At 40.1% G+C, this 20,245-nt stretch overlaps 2 protein-coding genes across 2 annotated transcripts in view; both read left to right on the top strand.

The window, feature by feature from the left end:
• Positions 1-2,410, top strand: part of kdrl (kinase insert domain receptor like) — a 49,967-nt gene extending 47,557 nt beyond the window's left edge. Inside the window, exon 30 of the mRNA XM_085135858.1 lies at positions 304-2,410. Coding sequence (XP_084991984.1) covers positions 304-487 — 184 coding nt within the window. The 3' untranslated portion in view covers positions 488-2,410. The remainder of the gene's footprint in view (positions 1-303) is intronic.
• A 14,021-nt stretch (positions 2,411-16,431) lies between these two features.
• cdx4 (caudal type homeobox 4) lies at positions 16,432-20,245 on the top strand. The gene is made up of 3 exons (XM_085177701.1): positions 16,432-17,500; positions 18,878-19,023; positions 19,878-20,245. The coding sequence occupies exons 1-3, from the start codon at positions 17,065-17,067 to the stop codon at positions 20,109-20,111; spliced, it is 816 nt and encodes a 271-aa protein (XP_085033827.1). The 5' UTR covers positions 16,432-17,064; the 3' UTR covers positions 20,112-20,245.

Below are 20,245 nucleotides of genomic sequence, written 5' to 3'. Positions count from 1 at the left end.
CGGAATACAGTTACTCATATTTTGTATTTTAAATACGTAACGGCGGTACATGTATTCCGTTACTCCCCAACACTGTAGATAGATGTACACAAACAAATACAAACAAGTGAAAAAAACATCCAGTTTTTTGGGGCAAACGTTCATTTTTTTTCATTCACGTATGAACACAGATAAGAAGAACCACGCCCAATCGTAGAGGTTTAAATTTAATCAGTAACTTTGAGTTGAAAAACATATTTAGAGGTGTAAGTTTATGACGATAAGTATGTGTAACTAACGAGGTATATCTCTGTGTGGCTTCAGGATGAAGGCAGCGAGTAAGAGTAAAGAGTCCATGCTGTGTGACGCAGAGAAGGAGAAATACCAGCCCATCGTCCCCCCTCTGGACTTCAGTCTGGACGACTCGTCTCTAGACACCAGCCTCGAGTGTCACAGCCCGCCGCCTGACTATAACTCCGTGGTGCGTTACTCCACCCCTCCTGTGTAACTTCCCGTTTTGTCCCTGGAGAATCTGAGAGTGACAACCTCAAGGCCTTTTTGCTTCGCCCTCCTCTGTTTTGACTGTTATCTTCCGGACCGTTTCTATGGCAACACTTGAGTGTGAAATACGAAAGGACGCTCATGAATCAGCTTGACCGTGATTTTTTTTTTCTTCCAACTTCAAGGAAGGCTGTTAACTGGTGACTTCTCTCCAGTTTGAAGGCGACATTAAAGCTGCTGGTCCGGTCCACGTTCACTGTAATATGGCAAACAGCTAAAAACAGGCTCAGGTATTTCTTTGATCTACTGTGAAACAAACCGCAATGATTTCACTTTGAACAAGCTACAGCGTTTAGAGATGAAAAAGCCTTAAAAGAAAAGAGAGAGGACTCCTTAGACCTTTCAAATTCAGACCAAAAACCTTTTAAAAAAAAAAATATATATATATATATATATATATATATATAGGTTAACTTTATTGGAAAAAATAAAAACTGTAATTTGTGAAATAGTTTTTGTAATCCGGCTCCGTTGTCTCATACGAAGGTTTGTTTTTGCTCAAAACAAAAAGCAGAGAGTGGAGCACATTAATTATGAACAGTCTCTTTTGAGGTCGTGGCTCCTGTGATCTCATCAAATATTCAGCTCAACTAACTCAGGTTGCCCAAGAGTGATAGAGAAGAAGGGTACTCTGGATCTCTCTTGGGTTTCAGAAAATCACAGGTTAATGGGGGGGAACAGGGTAGAGCTGAGAGTAAGAACAGACAGCTTCAGATTTGACAGTCTGACTATGGACTCATTAAAGTTACTGTATATACAGACTCATCCACCTCCTTTTCCAGCCAGGTATTAAAGAAATGATTTTTCATTTGAAATTAGTCCAGCTAAAAACCAAAAAAAAAGCGTATTTTTCTTCTGTACAGACATAGTTAGAAACATCATAGGAACAGTTTATTCAAGAGACCACTAGTTAAACTAATAGAGTATTTATAGACTGAAGACACTGTCACTTAGTAATCCAGCTCTGTTGTTTATATACATTCATATTTTAAGTTAACCAAAGAATTTTCCAGCTCAGTCTTCCTGATATCACCATGCAATATCCCGGTGTTGAATTCCAGACATTATATGCTGTTTGTGCTGCTGCGTTCACTGATAATAACGCTGAGGGAACCTGCTTCTGCATCCTGTTGTAGTGAAGCTTGTGGTGCGGGCTATCAAAACGCTATGTGTGTGAGAGAGAGGTCCGCTCAGTGCGCAACATCACCAATGTTTAAAAGCACATTGAGCTTATTTTTATGTTGTGATACAGCAAACACGCCCCGTGGAAATGCAGCTAGCTCATGCCCATTAACCACTGCAGAAACAGTGTTTGTCAGCGAGTAAACTAAAGTGAATATTTTGATCATTTCCTGATGATGTTTTGTTTGTGTAAGAGGAGAGGAAGTAATTATGCACTGATGCTTTATATCAAGTATATGGTTTTGTATTTTAAAGGTGTATTATTAGGAACATATGTTGAGAAACACATGTTTAAAATTATTTTTTTTTCTTTTTTGTTTGTTTTTTGTTTAAGTATGAATTAACACTTCTGTTATTTGTTGCATTATTTCATGTCAGTCTAACACCATCATTGCCGTTGATTATGGAAATAGCAATCTATGTCAAGCTTCATATAAATGGATCCATCATTTTAGCCTCTACTTTAACAGTATTAATTATCTCGATCTGATCAGTTTGGGTAAATGTTGTATTTTATCTAATGTCTTTGGAAAAATCATGACTAATGCTTGCAGCAGCTCAAAGCTCCTTCCGAGCTGCTTCTGTGTTGTAGCGTAACAAGTTATAGTGTTTTAGAAAATTATGTTCCCCAACACTGTTAACTGAGTGTATGAAATGAATAAATAAAGATCTATATATTTATACATTACTTGAGGCTTGGTTCATATTTGCTTGAAATATGTGGGGAAATGAATTATTTGTTGATACTACAACTGTGGATCAAAAGGGAAATATTCTTCTTGTATGGACTGCTCCCTTTAGTGTTTGCATGGATGTATTCTGTCTTGCTTCTACTGACTCTTCTCTCCAGATCATTGCCTCACCCTATCATAGAGTTGGATGTCTTGAGACCGGTCTTGGTCTCGAGACCGGTCTCGAGACCACTTTTACGTGGTCTTGGTCTCGTCTTGGTCTCGACGGACTTTTGTCTTGGTCTCGGTCTTGGTCTCGACGGACTTTTGTCTTGGTCTCGGTCTTGGTCTCGACGGACTTTTGTCTTGGTCTCGGTCTTGGTCTCGCTGTCTCGGTCTTGCGCTCTCAAATCGACATAGTGTTCGGGAGATTTGGAGTCAACCATCAGCGGAGCGGGGGGTGTCTTACTGGGCTTAAGCCCGGGTCATTTTTTCTGAAGCATGGGGTTTTTTGGAGTGTAATTTGTTTGTTAGATGCCTGACTGACAACTGTATAAAACAAAAACAACACACGAAGCACAGAGCGCACCGTCCTAAATTCCCCCTGATTTTGGTATGATCCGAGCTTTGGCACTAGGCGACTGAGCACAGCATCCATGTGAGCGAGGGGGGAGAAGCTGCTGCCTGCGAGTTTGCTGCAGAGGAGAGCTTAAGTTTGACCAGGTACCAACGGAAATCATTCGTACTGAACTAATAATGTAAATATGACAGTGTATCACAAAAGATTGATATCAAACTGATCACTTGGTTGCGTTACTTACTCTTTGAGTGAATCAACAAATGGATAAATAAAAAGCCGAACGACAATGCTGATTTTTTTTAGAGAGTCTTAGCTTACATCTCATATTTTCAGTTGTTACCCTCCACGGCTAAACAAACTCTCTAAATCGGTTTCAGTTGTGTACTGATGAACACAACAATGGACATAAGGAGCTTCTTTCAAAGAAAAAACTCAGGTAGATGTTATTTTATATATTATGCTTTGTATGTTGTTGTTGTATGTTCAGTATATCTATGCAAAACAAGAGGAATTTCAATACACAGCAGTATATTCACAGTTGAAACCAGATATTTACATACACTTTAGGGAGAAAACATAAAAAATTTTTTTACTGTTAAACATCAATTTAGAGTAAACTTTTGTTTTAGATAAATAAATGTTGCAATGTCTTTTGAATTAGTTAAATGCAGTGTTGGGTAAGTTACTTTAAAATAGTAACTTAGTTACATTACTAGTTACTTCTATCAAAAGTAACTCAGTTACTTCAAGTTACTCGTTACTTTCAAAGTAACTAGTTACTAGGGAAAGTAACTTTGGTTTTACTCATAATTCTCTTGTTAATGTGTTGCTTCCATAACTTTGCCAGTCTTCTAGCTTGCTTACTTGCCACAAGTGCACTGTGCCACCTACCAATAGAAAGGAAAAGATAATGTGCATATTTCCACGAGAGAAATCCCACGCCTGGACCGTCATTGACTGCTGCCATGATTCTAGCCTACGTCACAGCGTCATGTGCGCCTTTTACATCCAACACAAAAACTGCAGTCGTGGTGCTTTGATTGTACTCAGAACTCAGAAATTCTGCCTTCTGAATAGGAAGATGTAGGTAACACCAGACTGCAGATGAGCTGCATACAGGGCTGGACGGGGACAAAAAATTGGCCCGGCATTTTGACTAGAGACCAGCCCACCATTATAGGAAAAATCATAAAGCCTTGAATGAAAACAAACGCTGTTGTGACAGTGATGTACACTGTTTTGATGGTATATATGCATCAATCTATCAATCGTTTGTTGTAAGATTCAGATAATTATTTTTTAAAAGCTAGACATTTTAAATGAGAATAAGAAAGAAAAGTATTTCTTTGTGCCCACCTCTCCCTGTTAATGCCCTACCTGGCCCCCCTGGCAAAACTTTGCTAGATCCGCCCCTGCACAGTTACCAGCTGTCAGCTACCTAAAAAGGATCCTGGTGTTATTTGTCTCTCAGAAACAGTTCATAACTTCCCTTCAACTCATTCATGTCACCTAAAAGGTAAACCTGTTTCTCCATCACCTGTTCAGCTCTGATGATTCAGTAAGGACATCACCTGGTTTCATCTTCATGTTTCCCTCTCACCAGATAACCAAACCGACATCATGACCAGCAGCTTTTTTGCATCTGTGGCTCCAGCAAACATCAGCTGATACTAGAAATTAATATTAAATCAATTCTAACAACTGCTGATCAAGCTTAAACGTGCTGCTGTTGTTTAACGCGACATCGGCTGGTTTCCTCTTTCTGGCGCAAAGTGGGCGATAAACAAACAAGAGAGCCGATCAGCTGATCATTGATCAGTTTTCATGATTGAAGTAGAAACGGGAGAGGGAGGGGGGAGAATGAAAGAAGAAGAGGCAGCTGTGCAGCAAAGACACAGAATAACTCCAGCTTTGTGCCCTTTTCATTGTAGCTGAATTACGGGACAAACTGTTCCTTTTCAACTCAATAAGAAACGCGTAATATTTTCTCTGGAATACCAGACGGGACGGTTGGCAACTCTAATAACTTATGAACAAAATAAAGTTCAACATTAACTTCATAGCACCCACCCAGCTAGAAACTCCGTCATGCTAGCTAGCACGCAGTACGGAAAAAGTCAGAATAACGAAAATAAACTCCACCTAAACTTGGTTTATATCTGACCCAGATAGACTGCAGGTCATAACTTCTTACCTGAAGTTCAGTTCACACTTGGACCGGCGGCCGCCTCGGGTCTCTTTTCCTTCTCTTCCACCTGCTGCCTCCACCACTTGCTAATGTTACTGAATCTGTGGAAGCTCCGCGATAGCCACCACACGAAGTAACGAGTAACGACCCTATCTAAATCCCAGTAACGACTAACGCGTTCCTGATTTTGGCATAATAACTAGTTACCGTGCTCGTTACCACAATAATAACGTAGTTACTGTAACGCGTTACTTAATAACGCGTTAGTCCCAACACTGGTTAAATGTCAGAATAAAAAGAGGGAGCTGTCTATTTTAATCACTTTCATCAAATGTAGGAGTACATATACACTAAGTTTATTGTTAATTAAGATTAATTAAGAAAACTCCAGATGATTCCATTCTGAGCTTAAGAAGCTTCTGATTGGTTAGTAGAGTCCATGTGGGTAAATTGGTGGCACAGCTGTGGATGCATATAAGGCAAAACACAGAGCCTGTTTCTTTGAAATGGGAAAGTTTCTTTGAAAAATCAAGAGATGTCAACCAAAACACCTGGAAAATAATTCTGGAAAAGAATTGTGGAGCTCCATAAGTGTGGCTCAATTTTGAATACAATTTGGTGCCATTTACAATTAAGAAATACAGACAGTTTCTCTCTTTACTCTTAAAGTTAACAAATATGTTTTTTATATTTATCAATCTAAAAAAAGAAACATTTAGTCTGATTTGATGTTACAATTAAAAAGTGTTTGTGTTTTTATCTGAAGAGTATGTAAATATCTGGTTTCCACTGTATATTTGTGTTTGGCTTGATTGTCAGCACAAAGAGGGAGAGAGAGGAACAGAGAGGGAGAGAGACGACGAAAATGACGACAGAACAGAGATGGAACAAGAGCAGGTGAGACACACAAGTTAGTCAAATGGTTGTTTGCCAAAAACTCATCAGAACATGTATCTCGTACCTATTGTATCTTTTTAGATAGCGTTTGTTACTTTTAAAATTCTATATTTATTAAGTTATGCAGGCTTGTTTGCTCAACAAGGCTGAATAATTATATAAACTTTTCAGAATCTAAATAGTGGACTTTGGTAGAATTAAAAAATAAGTGTAGTGCAGGTCTAAGATGATTTTTAGTGCTGCTATCATCTAGTTCTGATTCTGGTTCTGTCTTGGTTACTGTTGTAGTCCTGTTTTAATTCTGGATCAGTTCTGGGTCTGGTTGAATTGGGGTTTAGTCCCTGTGTCTTGATACAGGCCCGACTTTGTTCTGCCTTGCTGCTTAATTAAAAAACTATATATATATATATATATATATATATATATATATATATATATATATATATATATATATATATATATACATATGAAGTCATTCTTTTTTGAACAAAGCTCAAAACAGAGCCTAATAATCTTTCAGTCATTTCTACCCCCACTTAATTTCCTTTGGCTGCTCAGCTCTCACACAGTGGCTCAGCTACGCTCCAATCCCTCCATATTGTGGCCAATCACATGCGAGGATATAGGATAATATCATTATGTGAAAAACAGAGAGGGTGAGAGACGCAACAGTCAAGTGGAGCATGCGTCAGTCCTTTCAGTGAGTGAGTGAGACAGTAGACAGCGGTGAGGAGGGCTGTGCGAAAGCAAAAACACATAAATATGCCCGAGACCCGTAAACGAAGCAGCATCTGGCTGCAGTTTAAAGACTTTTGATCTTACTTTTGATAAGACTTCTTGGTCTTGGTCTCGTCTCGTCTCGGTCTTGGTCTTGGTCTCGATACCCTCTGGTCTTGGTCTTGTCTTGGTCTCGATACCCTCTGGTCTTGGTCTTGTCTTGGTCTCGGATTAGGCGGTCTTGACTACAAGTCTACCCTATCATGAGATGAAATGACTCAAGATGTGAGCGGGCGTTAAGGAGCCTGGGAAGGGATCTCAAAACTGGATTGTTGGTGGCACGCCGTTTCTTTCCCTTCTGCCTTGGATGGAACATTTTCTGTCCGGTGTTGCAGGGTCCTGATCCCGCTAAGGTCCAGAATAGGACTTAGGATACTGATTATGTTGTCATTTTACTGAATATAACTTAAAAATGACAAAAACAGACTGTTTACTTAGCCTGGCAGGGCGAAGGACACTGTCTCAGCTGAACTCTGGACACACACACTAATAGACACTCATCCCCCCTCCCTTTCCAAACGCCTTCGATGCTTGTCCCCTCACGGGGCAGATGGCGGGTCGACTGGACCAGCGCAGACATGCTGCAGGACCGGATGCGCTGTCTACACCGGCTCTCTCTTACCTTTAGAAAAGAAGAAAGAAAGTGTACTTCATTGATCCCCGTGGGGAAATTCCTCTCTGCATTTAACCCATTCACTCAGTGAAGCAGTGGGCAGCCATTGGGTGCAGGGGGAGCAGTGTGTGGGGACAGTGCCTTGCTCAGGGGTACCTCAGGGTAGCTGTTCAGGGGAATCGAGCCCCCGACCTTCCGATTATGCGGCCACCACTCTACCTACTGAGCTATTCCTGCCCCAAAAAATGTTGCCCTGAGCAGGATTCGAACCTGGCCCTCCAGGTCTCAAGGCCGCTACTCATCTCACTGAACCAAAGTCATTACCCCGCCCCTGTTGCTTGTCTTGTGTTTCTACGGTGTATTGACAGTCATGTGCTTTTTGTGCGGGTTTTTTATTCTGTTATCAAACTGTTCTCCCATTAGGAGCTCAGTCTGAGTGGAGTTTTTTCTCCTCCTCTCACCTCATGTTATGTATTTTCGTTGTCTTTTCCTATCAGCCTACCTCTCTGACGTCTTTCCAATGTGATGTTTGTGTAAAGTTTGGTCAGAAGGTTCCTTTGTAAGTGTGCATGCGCCGTTAGCGTGCTGCCTGCTGTAACCCATAATTTCCTTTGGGATTAATAAAGTATTTTGATTCTGATTTCAATGTGAGAAAAGCAGCAAAAAGCCTACCTGTACCCTTGCTACTGATGCTAACAGCAAGTAGTGATTTTGTTGTTTCACACTGTTTATATACATTTTTGGAGCAAAGTTATTTTAGTATTTCACAGGAAAACTGAAAACAGAAAGCACAGAACATGTAGGAGAAATAAGTCTTTACCTTGATGAATGACTCCTCAGATTCAGATTTATCTACTTACTACTGGGCAGTTCCCAGTCTCTGCACTGGGAACCTCACACTTGATGTCATTGTTAGTCCTTACCCTGCGTATTTACTCAACAAATGGGAATAATTTCAACGTTAATGAAATCTGAGCTTGCAAACTTTAATGAAATGATTTGTTTATATTGAAATACTCATGCATCCTTCTGCCAGTCTTGTCCTCTTTGGATCATGAAACACTCACTTCCTTCCAGGGACAAGGTGTCGGCAGCCTGTCTGTGCACCGGCACAATGCCCCTCTGAGCGGAAAAGGAAGGAACTTTTAATCATCCTGGTCACGACTGGAGGACGCCACGCACCCGCCTTCCTATGGGACCCTCTGGTTACCGGTAACTGGGCGTGTCTGACCACATGCCACAGGCCCTTCACTGTCTCCTCGTAGGATTTGCTGTTTACCATAAAGTGAGTGAGTACCCAACGTCACACCCAAACACACACAACAACCTCCGATGTGGACTATTTCCATACAAACAAACAAGGGAAGGATGTTGAAGGGGAGGGTATTCTTCGCTGTCATGTCATTTGTATCTGCAAATTCACACAGTGTTTTTCCATACAGGGACAAGGATGAGACACTTTTCCTTAGAAGCCACTGTGCTGGGAGTAGAGCTCCACAGAAAAGCTGTTAAACAACTGACTCATTTAAATTAAAAAACAAGGATCACTTAAAATGCTTACGTTTCCTACCAGTGGATACCACAACACCTGCAACTATTTGACATATTTCTGCACATTTGGTGTCCAAAACAAACCCTTTGTGCATATTACCACCCTGCAAGACAACAAGTCACACCCTTGCATTTAGGAATGAATAAATGATGAATCAAAGGGGGCTGACAAATGTTGCACTGAAGCAGAAAAAAATTCGAGTGAGATGTTTTTCCTCAAAAACCCATAAAGACCGAACATGTTAGGGCATAAATCAGATGGACTATAAAAAGTAATGCAAAGTATTTTGGCTCCAACTAAACTCATTAAGAACTGAGTGAAGTCCTTGTTTGATTGGATTATTTTGAGTTGAAGTTTATGGATTTGAAATCTGCCTGTCAGATGAGGAGAAAATTAAAAGTTAATCGATTAAAAAGGGCGTCAGAGGGATTTCCTGCACCAGGTTTCTCAGTGAAGTCTTAGAAACCTTCTATAACTATATAGATGATTAATTTCCATTACTGTACAGTGTGGACTGTTTACGTTTCCTTCATTTAACAACTGCATTCATACTATCCATGCCCCTTCCTTGACCATTCCCAACAGCCTCCCAAAGCAAACACAGCAGCAAAAACTTTCCATTAATCATTGAAAAACGGCCATTAATGAGCCCAGGAAGCCTCTGAAACTTTGCCAAAAACATCTGTGATACAGCTTCAAATCCTATCATACACGATTACGGGCAGCTGACCAATCAGCAGGTTAAACCCCTTCCCACACGAATGCCATTCCCAGACCCCTGCTCGAGAAGGTGAAAGGTGGCGAGGCCTGTCCACGCCTCTCACCTAAATGCAGAACAATAAGCCGGATACTGTCCCCATTTGACACCCAACTTTAGTCTACCTTTAATGAGCAAAGTGAAAAAAACAAGCCATCGGCTAAATAAAGACTTGAGCTTCAGGTCCTCTGTGGTTCAGAGGCCAAAAGGAAAAAACAAACAAGAGATCAGCATCACGTCAATATATGGCCATGTGCAGCAGGTATGGGAATGTTGAGATGTTGATGGTGCTGCATTGGAGATGAAGAGCGATTACAGCATAGGTGTGGACGTATTTCTCAGAAACTTCTCAAATTGACAAAAACAACAAACAGCGAGGCAAAAATAGAGCCACTTAGAAGCTTCTGTTTCCTCGCCCCGCTTCCTCTAACCACACATGGGCAAAAAGCAGCCAGAGAACAGAAATGTCAGTCATGCTTTTGGAGGCCGATCCATCCTGATAGTGTTTGAGTTTGTGTTCGTTCTATCCAGGTATTATTTTACTGCATGACAGTGTGTTTGGTATCATTGTCATGCTTATGACTGTCATGCATTAAGCAGTTGCCTATCAGATGCTTTCCAGATGATATTGAATGGTGGATTAAACTCTGATGGTACTTTTCTTTGTTCATAATTCCATCAATTTTGACAAAATGCCACCGGCTGAAATGCAGCCCCAAATCATGACACAACCTCTACCATGTTTTACAAATGGCTCTAGACACTCTAGACACCTTTCTTAAGGAGTTTCCTCTCCTTAAGAAAGTCTTCCTGAGGCTTCAGTGAACAGTACCTGGATAAACTGAAGGGCTTGTCATCTCTCAGGTCCTGTGTCAGGTTGTTCCTGGATGTTTCCTAAGGACATTCTGTTCATCTGCTGTGTGTGTGCATTGCAGAAGACCACTTTATAAAAACAATCACACAAAAGTCTGGCTCGTATCGTTGGTCATTCACGATAGTGAATAAATAAGAGATTTTAAATGTTAATACAACATTTAGGTATGTTGTGTTATATAAGTAATCCTGCTTTTTGTAACCTCAAAGACAGACACAGTCTGAAAAAGTCAGCAGAAGGTTCCTGTTTTTGTAAAATAAATAAATAAATTACACAGATTTATTTTACAGAATAAACATATTGCTCTTATGTTACTTTATACAAGCCGATATGGGCCTGTATGAAATGAAGGTAATGTAAAAAGCTGAACCGTCACAATGAGCAGGATAATGATTTTGGCACAGTGATGCAGTGATTATCGCTGCGGCCTCACAGCAAAAGGTTCTGGGTTCAAAAAGTGTCTGGAGACTTTCTGTGTTGTGTTTGCATGTTCTTGCTGTGCATGTATGAGTTCCTTCGGGGCACTCTGGCTCCCACAGGCCAAAGATATGCATGTTAGGTTATGGGACCCTCCCCATAACCCTGAATTTGACAAGCGGTTAAAAGGTAGATGGATAGATGGCCTGCAAACACAAAGATATGCAAAACGTGCATGGCTGTACTTTCATACTGATATTAATATAAGAGGATAAGTCTAATTTTTTACCATTTGAGAGTGCAACAGGGTCATAATTTCCCGTCATTAGGACTGGTCTTCAGGGGAACATTAGTATTTATACAAAATTTCATAACAACCCATTTACTTGTTATCTGGAAATTTCATCCTGGACCGTTGCCGAAATCTCAAACTACAAAAGACACAAAGGAACAGTTAAACATGTCAAACGTTTTAAACAAAACAAACTATCCATGTCCTCTGGGTGGAACGTTTATGGTAATTTAACCCACATAACCCCAGTGCACATAGATGTAGTCTAGAAAGGAGACCAGTAAGAATAATAAGTTCATCAAAAGCACCACAGAGCAACAGGGTGGCCAACAGAAGCGCCACAAGTCCAAACCACAAACATTCAGCTGAGCTTCAAAATAAAAACCATCATGTTCACATTAATTATGCCACTCTGATCGCTGCATTTTTCTCAGGCCCCCCTAGTGGTGGAGGACTCTATACAGCCGTCACTTCCCGCCAGGGCGCTGAACAATGGGGGCAAGTGCGCTTCACTCCGAGGGTGGAAGGCTCAAAGAACAAGCTGATGCACTGGTGAACTCAGAACAAGACGTACGCTCTGCACGCCTCTTGTTTGCACTGAGTTACACAGAAGCATGAGATGCTCAGAATCCCGGTCCTGTCTGATTTAGATCTGTTTTCTGTTTCCAATCAGTGAGCAGAATGACAGAAGGGGAACACATGCTGCGAATAAAGCAAACATTGTGCATTTTTTCTCTTTTTTCTCTTTTCTCCACTGCCAGGATGCCAGCCTGTCACATTCAAATTTAAACAAGCTTTCTGATGTTTTCCTAGAAATGTGTTTTTCAACTATTTAACTATTCTTACTTGATTTCCAAATGTTTTTAGTAATGCAGAACACATGATTTACTCAACCCGACACAAATGTATTTTTTTCTTGTCCTTTTTTTTCTTTTTCTTTGTTTAATTTCCTGAAGTTCTTGAAAATGTTTCCACATGACACATATTTACCAGCAGTCCCAGTGGTGGCAGCAGGTGCAAACATCATCTTTCTCAATAAAAGGTCCTAGTAATATTTCTTCTTTAACATCAAGTGATCACCTAGTGAGTCGAAATCCCAGATAATGTGACAAAGGTTGTCAGTCATACAGTAGCACAGAGGTTTCTTCCTGTAAAAAGGGAGTTTTTCCTTCCCACTGTCGCCAAAGTGCTAAATCATATGGGATCATATGATCGATGGGTTTTTCTCTGTATGTATTATTGTAAGATCTACCTTACCTTGAGGCGACTCTTGCTGTGATTTGGCGCTGTATAAATAAAATTGAATTGATTTAGTACAGTTAGATCTACACATAAAAAACAGGTACTATATTTAGCAAATCACTTTTTTTGGAGAGTTCTTTGGGTACTGTGGTATCTTTGGTACTGAATATTGAATAATCCTGCTCTTTTACAGTTCCAGTCTCAAAGATCATTATGGGAAGAGATGAACAACTATTACTTAGGACTAACAGCTTCTACTAAAATAACAAATTGGTAGAGACTTAATGAATATGTTAGCTCAAATACAAAAGCGACAGTTATTTCTTATTCACATAAAAACATTTTAGATGTAAAATATACTGTTTTGTCGTACTGTAATGGATTATATGACACAAACTAATGTATTTATGTATTATCAGGAATCCAGCAATGTTGTAACTTCTTCTAATTCTCAGAGTTTAATTTTGCGTGTTCTTGCGTAAGTAAAGGATGACTAACAATTACTGTTGCAAAAACGACTTGCAAGAACATTTCGTCACGTTGCCAACATTCATTCTGTCGTATCCTGAGTACATTTACTGCAGAACATGATGTCGTGCTTCCCAGATGTTTTGCGTTATAAATGACTCAGGATTGGTTCATTTGTGTAAAAACAAAAACAAAAAAACCCCCAAACCATCTCTCAAAATAGTAACAAGTGGTTGTGTTTTATCCCCTGCGGAGATGCGCCGTGTTAAATTGAAGACATCAATAAATTCCTGGGCTGCTTCACCTCTGACTGCCATTGATCTACTATATTTACATTATGCCGAGCGCAAAGAGAGAGATGTGACTTTTATTTCTCAGTTTGAAGTCATTGCACATTTTTATTGGTGACTGAGGTCAGGAAACTGGCTTCCCTTCTCTCTACTGCCATATGCAAATCGAGCTCTATCAAACCAGTAAATATTTAATATGTGCATTCCTGAAAAAAAAAACCCAAAAGACTCATCAGACAATGAGAACATTTAATTATTATGGGTTCATTTTTAGCACTTCTGCATTTTTTCCCTGTCATTATTCTTTTAATTATCATGGAAACTATCTAAGCCACCTTGTCAATGCTGTATAAAAGTGTTTACTGCCTTTTGCTGTATATTTATTTAATGATTATTAGTACAGGAACAAGTGGCAAGCCTAAAACAATGCCAATTACAACAGATGAAAGTGAGAGTAAACAAGAGCGCCGTGAGGCGTAATACATAACACAAACACAATGAAATTAGTGATAGACATTTACCTGTGAGGTTTTATTGTGCACATGCAAGAGGAGCGTTAAGACTGGAGACGTTGCATAACTCAACTGCACCATCTAGTGTTTTTACTAGATAGTTGCAGGTGTTTATCGTGTCTCACTCAGAGGCAACAAACATTTGAATGCAAACACAGAATCAAAATGAACCTGAGCTGAGATTCTGATCATCAGCACCGTGATTTACAGAGAACTATAAACACAAAAGTCATTTAAGGGCTTTATGATAGGATTTCTGTGGTGAAGTGGTGTTTCAACGATACTGAAATATCAGAATGTTTGCCAACTAATGCTCATACCAGGAGGATTGAAACATAAAGTTGTGGGTGAGAATAAAGGTCACGTTTTGTTCCTGATGTGCTCAGTTTATTCTAAACAAGTCTGTTCTTGTTAAATCCTGAGAGTGAACTGTGTAGATGATGTCATCCAGAAATAATGCTCTGAATCTGTAGGGCCAACACCATGTGACAGCAGCCATGATGATAAATGAGCAGATTTCCTGAATCTCAGCACTCTGCTTAAGATAAGTCAAACTAGAGTTCCCGCAGAGTGGTTCACTTCATAAATGTCACCTAATGACATGTAATTACTTGACAGCCGGACTTTTCTCACAGATTTGCAAGAACCATCAGATGCAGGATGATGTGAACCCAGTCAGATGGAAATTTAAAGAGAATAATTAGGAAATAGTACTTTTTTTTAAAGGAAGAAAAGTCAGAGTGTTGACGTTCAGTTGTTGAACCTGAGATAGACAGCAGCTCTATATTATTCCACAAGAACAGAAGCCGTTTGTGCCCCACGCTTTCACGGGTAATTTTTAATGTCATCTGTGTATTATTATCAGTTGTACAAATGTGTTATCCATGTCTTTGTACATTGCATTAATATTATGCAGACAAGACCTTCAGTCATAGGGAGATATATCCACAGCAAGATCATCTAACCATCCTCTTTAATAGATTTAAAGTGATGTTTCTGCCCGTTAGAAAGTTTTTAGTAGTAGCTGTGCGATTGGACTACCTGTGGGGCAGTTAAGAGGACATCCTAAACCTTTAGACAGAGCACTTCTCATTTAGGCATACCTCCAGAACTGACTACATGGTAATTCTTGAATATCTACCAGCCTGTGACTTTCTTAACAACAGGACTTGCAATTAGTACTTGTAGATGAAAATCCAATAAAAATAAATGAAAGTTTCACCAAGAAACTATCATCTGTAGACTGGCGGCTCGGGAAAACAGTTGACGTATAAGAGAGAGAATTTTAAGCTCCTCCATCAATAAAAGTAGTTTGCAAACTTAGAATTAAAGTGATTTCATATTTAGACATGGAGGCACATGCTGAACTTCATAAGTAATATTGAAAATAAACTAGAAATTATCGCAGAGCTTATATTTATTAATAGCAGATTTCTTAAAATGTGTGGATCAGTTGGTTTTATTGGAAGGATGAGAGGAAGAGAATGGCTGGATTGGTGGTTTTATTGGCGGAGGCTGCCCTCTTGAGGTTGTCAAACTGAAAATCAATCAAGTTACAGCAACAGCAGTAGTTCTGTGGAAATCAACAAGAGGGCGTCATTTGGTCTGATTATAATCCAGAAAGGCCGAAACTGAAGGACAGACCAGTGATTCCAGAGCAAACAGTGCAGTGATGTAGCAAAGTGGACGCGGGTTTGTGGTAGTTTTGTATGAGTGTAATAAAACACGTAGTGAACAAGTAACAGATCGATTCTTATCTGTATCTTTTAATGGCTTTTCTGTCTGCTTCCAGCAGTTTCTTTTTCCTTACAGAAAAATCAAAAGTGGTTGTCACTGTGTACACCTTTATTATTTGAGTGCTTTGCCTAAATCCCACTAAGTAATACGCATTAGAAAAGCACATATTGATTTTTAGTCATTTGTAATGTAATGGATTGGGAAAGCCAAGAAGCTTTCTCTTACTTCAAAGTGCCACGACACTGCAGTACGCTACCCCCCTTGCTGCCAAAATGCAGAGTTAAAGGATTTCCTGAAGCAACGCCAGCTGACTGACAGCCAGGACGCTGCACTGTGTGCAAATCACAGGCGTGACTGGGCCGTGGAGTGTCAAGAAACGACTCGATTACTCAGTAGTATTTTCTCACCATTAACCAGATGAGATTTTCACTCCCAGTTATGTTTCTGCGCACACACACATGTCTGAACTGCTGCTTGCCTTCTGTTGCCTGATTTGTTACTATCCTGTCCATTAATCTATGATATGGGTTTTTATAGAGATCTGAGTTATCCAAATGGGCTTTTTTTTTTTAAAATCGATTCATTGACACACTAACATTAAGCAAACTTACAGAAAAATGTATGCAGAGCAGTTTGAGGGGACAGCGTTGACTCATGTGTCGCAGGCCGCTGTTTGTCATGGAGGGGGTTGCGGGAGTTTCCTTGTAACCGGAATTAGCTGTGAAGTGCGACCTTGAGGTGTGAACACGGAATACTACTTGCTTAAATAATTAAAGTCTCTCATACTTTGCACCTCGTTTGCAAGTGAATATCTTGACAAATAATTCGGGGTTTACGTGTGAAGCGTGGTTGGAAACTGCTGAATCCCTGCAGCTTTGAAATCTAAATTCGATCTAAACGTTCCGTAATTATAAGATGAAACTCTAGGCGCGACTTTAAAAATGTTGGCATCGTTACTGCATTTTAATGTAGGCAATGGCTCAGTTGCCAGTAGAAAATTAATTCTTGCAACAAATGTGAGAAATGTGCGCAATTACGCATAGGCCTTTGGAATTAATGCATTTGTGAACGTGTTGCCTCGGTTTATTGCAGCATGTGCAGCTGATAGGCCCTGGTGCTAATTTATTCACGGTGTGAGGAACTCATGTCCAGGATAGGCCCACTGTCCTGTGATGACGCGCTACAGGACAGGCGCAAGGGGACAGCTCGCTCTCATTTGGATGCAAATCTACAAGAGTTGAGGAGTTGGCTGGTGTCAGGCAGGCCTTAGTGTACCTTTGGTCTCTTGTCAACAGAGCCACAGCATGTGAGGCTGGAGACAGGCTGGAACTACTTTGCATTTCTATCTGGGAACCGATTTGGACTATAAACCACAAGGATTGCTTTTTAAACAGCTACAGGGAGACAATGTCGCCTTAAAATAGGCAACATAACCCCTCAGCTGTTTTGATACATTAAAGGTTTTTCACCAAATCATGTATGTTGGATACCTACTGGATAAAGAAAGCGGCATGTATCACCAAGGGCCTGTAAGAAGATCAAGCATCAATCTGCCTCCACAGAATTTTGTTTCAACACCACAGTACCCCGACTTTACTGGATACCATCATGTGCCAAACATGGATACGCACCCACAGTCTACGGGAAGCTGGGGGCCTTCATATAGCGCCCCTCGAGAGGACTGGGGTGCTTATAGTTTGGGACCCCCTAATACTATTCCTACGCCCATGAATAACTCATCTCCTGGACAGGTTCCTTACTGTTCAAACGAGTACGCACATATGCATCCTCCGGGATCTGCGGTATTACAACCGCCACCGGACAACGTTAATGTTGCACAACTTTCTCCTGGCAGGGAAAGGCGTAATTCATACCAATGGATGAGCAAAACTGCGCAATCGTCGTCTACAGGTGAGACCATTGTGCCAAAATGCTGTTCTGTGTATTTAAGGAATAGAGAAGCTGGTTGTGCAGCAGAAATTAGTTTTTTGCGCGGCTTAGTTTCTGCGTCCATTTACGCACAGGTCATGTCATTTAAAATAATATGTAAAATCAAACAAGTTCCATCGAAACACACCGAACTCCACACTGATGGAAAGGGTACAACCGGAAAATTGAAAAAAGCACTGAAAAGAAGTTGAACGAGCAGAAGGAAACTCCGGTCCTGTGACAGTGCATTTTGCAGGTTGCTTAAATTTAAACTGTTATGAATATAAAACCAAGTTAAATCTTAAATAGGCTACTTATAAGGTCATAATTTATTTGGCTTCTGTGGAAACTCTATTAATTACCAATGGCATTAAATGTATCCACAAACCGTTTCCATGTCTTAACTTTGATATAAATGATAGTTAGGATGGGCCTGGCATTCTAATCCCAGACCTGAGCCCAGCAGCTCTGGCTGCTCTATTCCCATGGAAGAAATTTTAAAAGGTGCAAGGAATCGGCGCCAGGCCCAGTTGTGATGTAAATGTCATTACTGCAGGAGATGCAAGGTCGACCTCTCTGTTACAGTGTTTGGTGTTATCCGTCATATCCAGGCAGTGTCCCTTTTTCTTTCAGCACCTCTTCGCTTTGATATGCGCCAACCTCCCTTCCTTTCCCAAGAGTTATATTGCCGGAAAGAGTGACGTTTTTCACAGCTAATATCTCAAACGCGGAAAAGTACTTACACGTTCACAAAAGAATGTGGATTTTATGCATTTCAGATTGAATGTATTTGGTTTACAGTAGAGTTATTTTATCCATGCCATAAAGGAGTGTTTTTTTTTTAAATATAATATCCAGACATCAGTTTAAATCTTTTAGCCGAATTCATGGTGGGTTTACTGGTTTCCTTTAGTTTTTTTTTTTTCACTCCTCCGTAAGACCGATGACACACACATTTGTACCTGGGAAAGTGTAAAGCCATTTCAAATAGCAATAGCCCACATTCGGACAGTAATTTGGATATTTACGCAGAATGAACTGAGTTGAACCCACGGGTTCTTCAGATGTCTTTCCCGTGTCTCGTGGAGGAACTGACTCGTGGTTCTTTGAAATTCAGCGCGCTACAGCTGTCATCAAAGCAAGATCAAAAAGCTGTAACTGCGTATCTGTTGAAAAGACAGAGACATGTGTATTGAAGACGCAGCTTATAAAGATGCTATGCGTCGATAGAGCGGTCCTGGCATGCAGCCTGCTCCGGGGGGAAAACCTTCCAGTTCAACCACTTGGCTACAAGCAGATGATCCTAAAAACGGGCAGACAACCTCTTCATGACTATGTGTTTTTTTTTCACCTTCACAGGTAAGACAAGGACGAAGGAGAAGTACAGGGTAGTGTACACAGACCATCAGAGATTGGAGCTGGAGAAGGAGTTTCATTTCAACAGATACATCACCATCAGAAGGAAATCTGAGCTGGCTGTCAACCTCGGTCTGTCGGAAAGACAGGTTGGTCTCTATTACTGTTTTATTTTCTGCCCTTTTATTGATTAAAGAAACGACAATTAATATCGTACAAATATACCTATATAGTAATTTCTATATGAAAGAATTATCACATGGCATAAAATATATAAATACGTAAAATAAGCTGTATGTTTACATGCGCTTCTAACCACAAAAGTACGTCAGTATTGTCAGGCAATAAATTGTGCCTGTATTTATGTTACAGCCGTATAAATTCATTATTGGACAGGGAGGGTCTGCAAATAATTTATGATTGGAAACATAAATTATTCGTAGTTATTTTGGTGATTTAATTACGCTTTGTATTATACATTTTCACATTATTTCTGTTTGAAATTATTCTATTAAACGCTTAATTTAGTAAACATTCAACATTTTAATGTAATTTTGTTAATTTTCTATGACAATAAATAAATCAGAATAAAAAATGTCAGAGTAATGCCTTACTAAAAAGATAAATAAATAAAAAAAATACGAGAAATGCAACAACAAATTATTTATTATTTATTTCCTTTCAAGGCCTATTTTTACAGACCTGGATTTTATTTTATTTTATTTTTCATTATGCCAGTGGACAAAATAGGGAAGAAATAGGGAACGCCCAAACTCGAGGAAAACGTTTCTAATTGGGTGTTTTTATTTAATTTAATTTTATAAAATAGAGAAGAAAATGAAAAAGCAATGGCGCGTATTGGGTTATATACTTGCTATTCAGGCCTATTTTGTGGACCTGTTGATGTACACGTTATTTGCTTTGTATATTAATTATCAAATTATATGAACAGGAAAATATTCATCAAATTAATTTTTCTTTCTTTCTTTTTGCGTCTCCTCAGGTGAAAATATGGTTTCAGAACCGCAGAGCTAAAGAGAGAAAGTTGATCAAGAAAAAGTTGGGTCAGTCCGACGGCAGCAGCGGGTCTGTGCACAGTGACCCGGGTTCAGTGAGCCCTCTGCCGGTTCCGGGGTCTCTCAGTCCCACGGACATCCACGGCTCTATGTACCCTCCTCAGGGAATGAACACCTTGCCCTCTATCAGGAATATACAGCAAGTGACTGTGACTCAGTAGAACAGCTCGCCCTGAGGACGATCTCACATAAGTGGGCACTCACAGGACACTTGACAGGAAGCCAGAGGATCTGAACCAAAGTCCTGAAGCACAAAGCTGCGGATAAACAGCTGCTTTAAAGCAAGGAAACGCTG

This window comes from Neolamprologus multifasciatus, chromosome 2 (assembly GCF_963576455.1).
Source record: "Neolamprologus multifasciatus chromosome 2, fNeoMul1.2, whole genome shotgun sequence".
NCBI classification, from domain to species: domain Eukaryota; kingdom Metazoa; phylum Chordata; class Actinopteri; order Cichliformes; family Cichlidae; genus Neolamprologus; species Neolamprologus multifasciatus.
The sequence above is the reverse complement of the archived record's forward strand: the minus strand, read 5'-3'. Positions and strand labels throughout refer to the sequence as shown.

What these genes read in the sequence shown, in the direction of transcription:
- cdx4 (XM_085177701.1), top strand. Translation starts at nt 17,065, where the DNA reads ATGTATGTTGGATACCTACTGGATAAAGAAAGCGGCATGTATCACCAA. An exon ending in TGCGCAATCGTCGTCTACAG is followed by an intron (nt 17,501 to 18,877) that starts GTGAGACCATTG and finishes TCACCTTCACAG; the next exon opens with GTAAGACAAGGACGAAGGAG. An exon ending in TCGGTCTGTCGGAAAGACAG is followed by an intron (nt 19,024 to 19,877) that starts GTTGGTCTCTAT and finishes GCGTCTCCTCAG; the next exon opens with GTGAAAATATGGTTTCAGAA.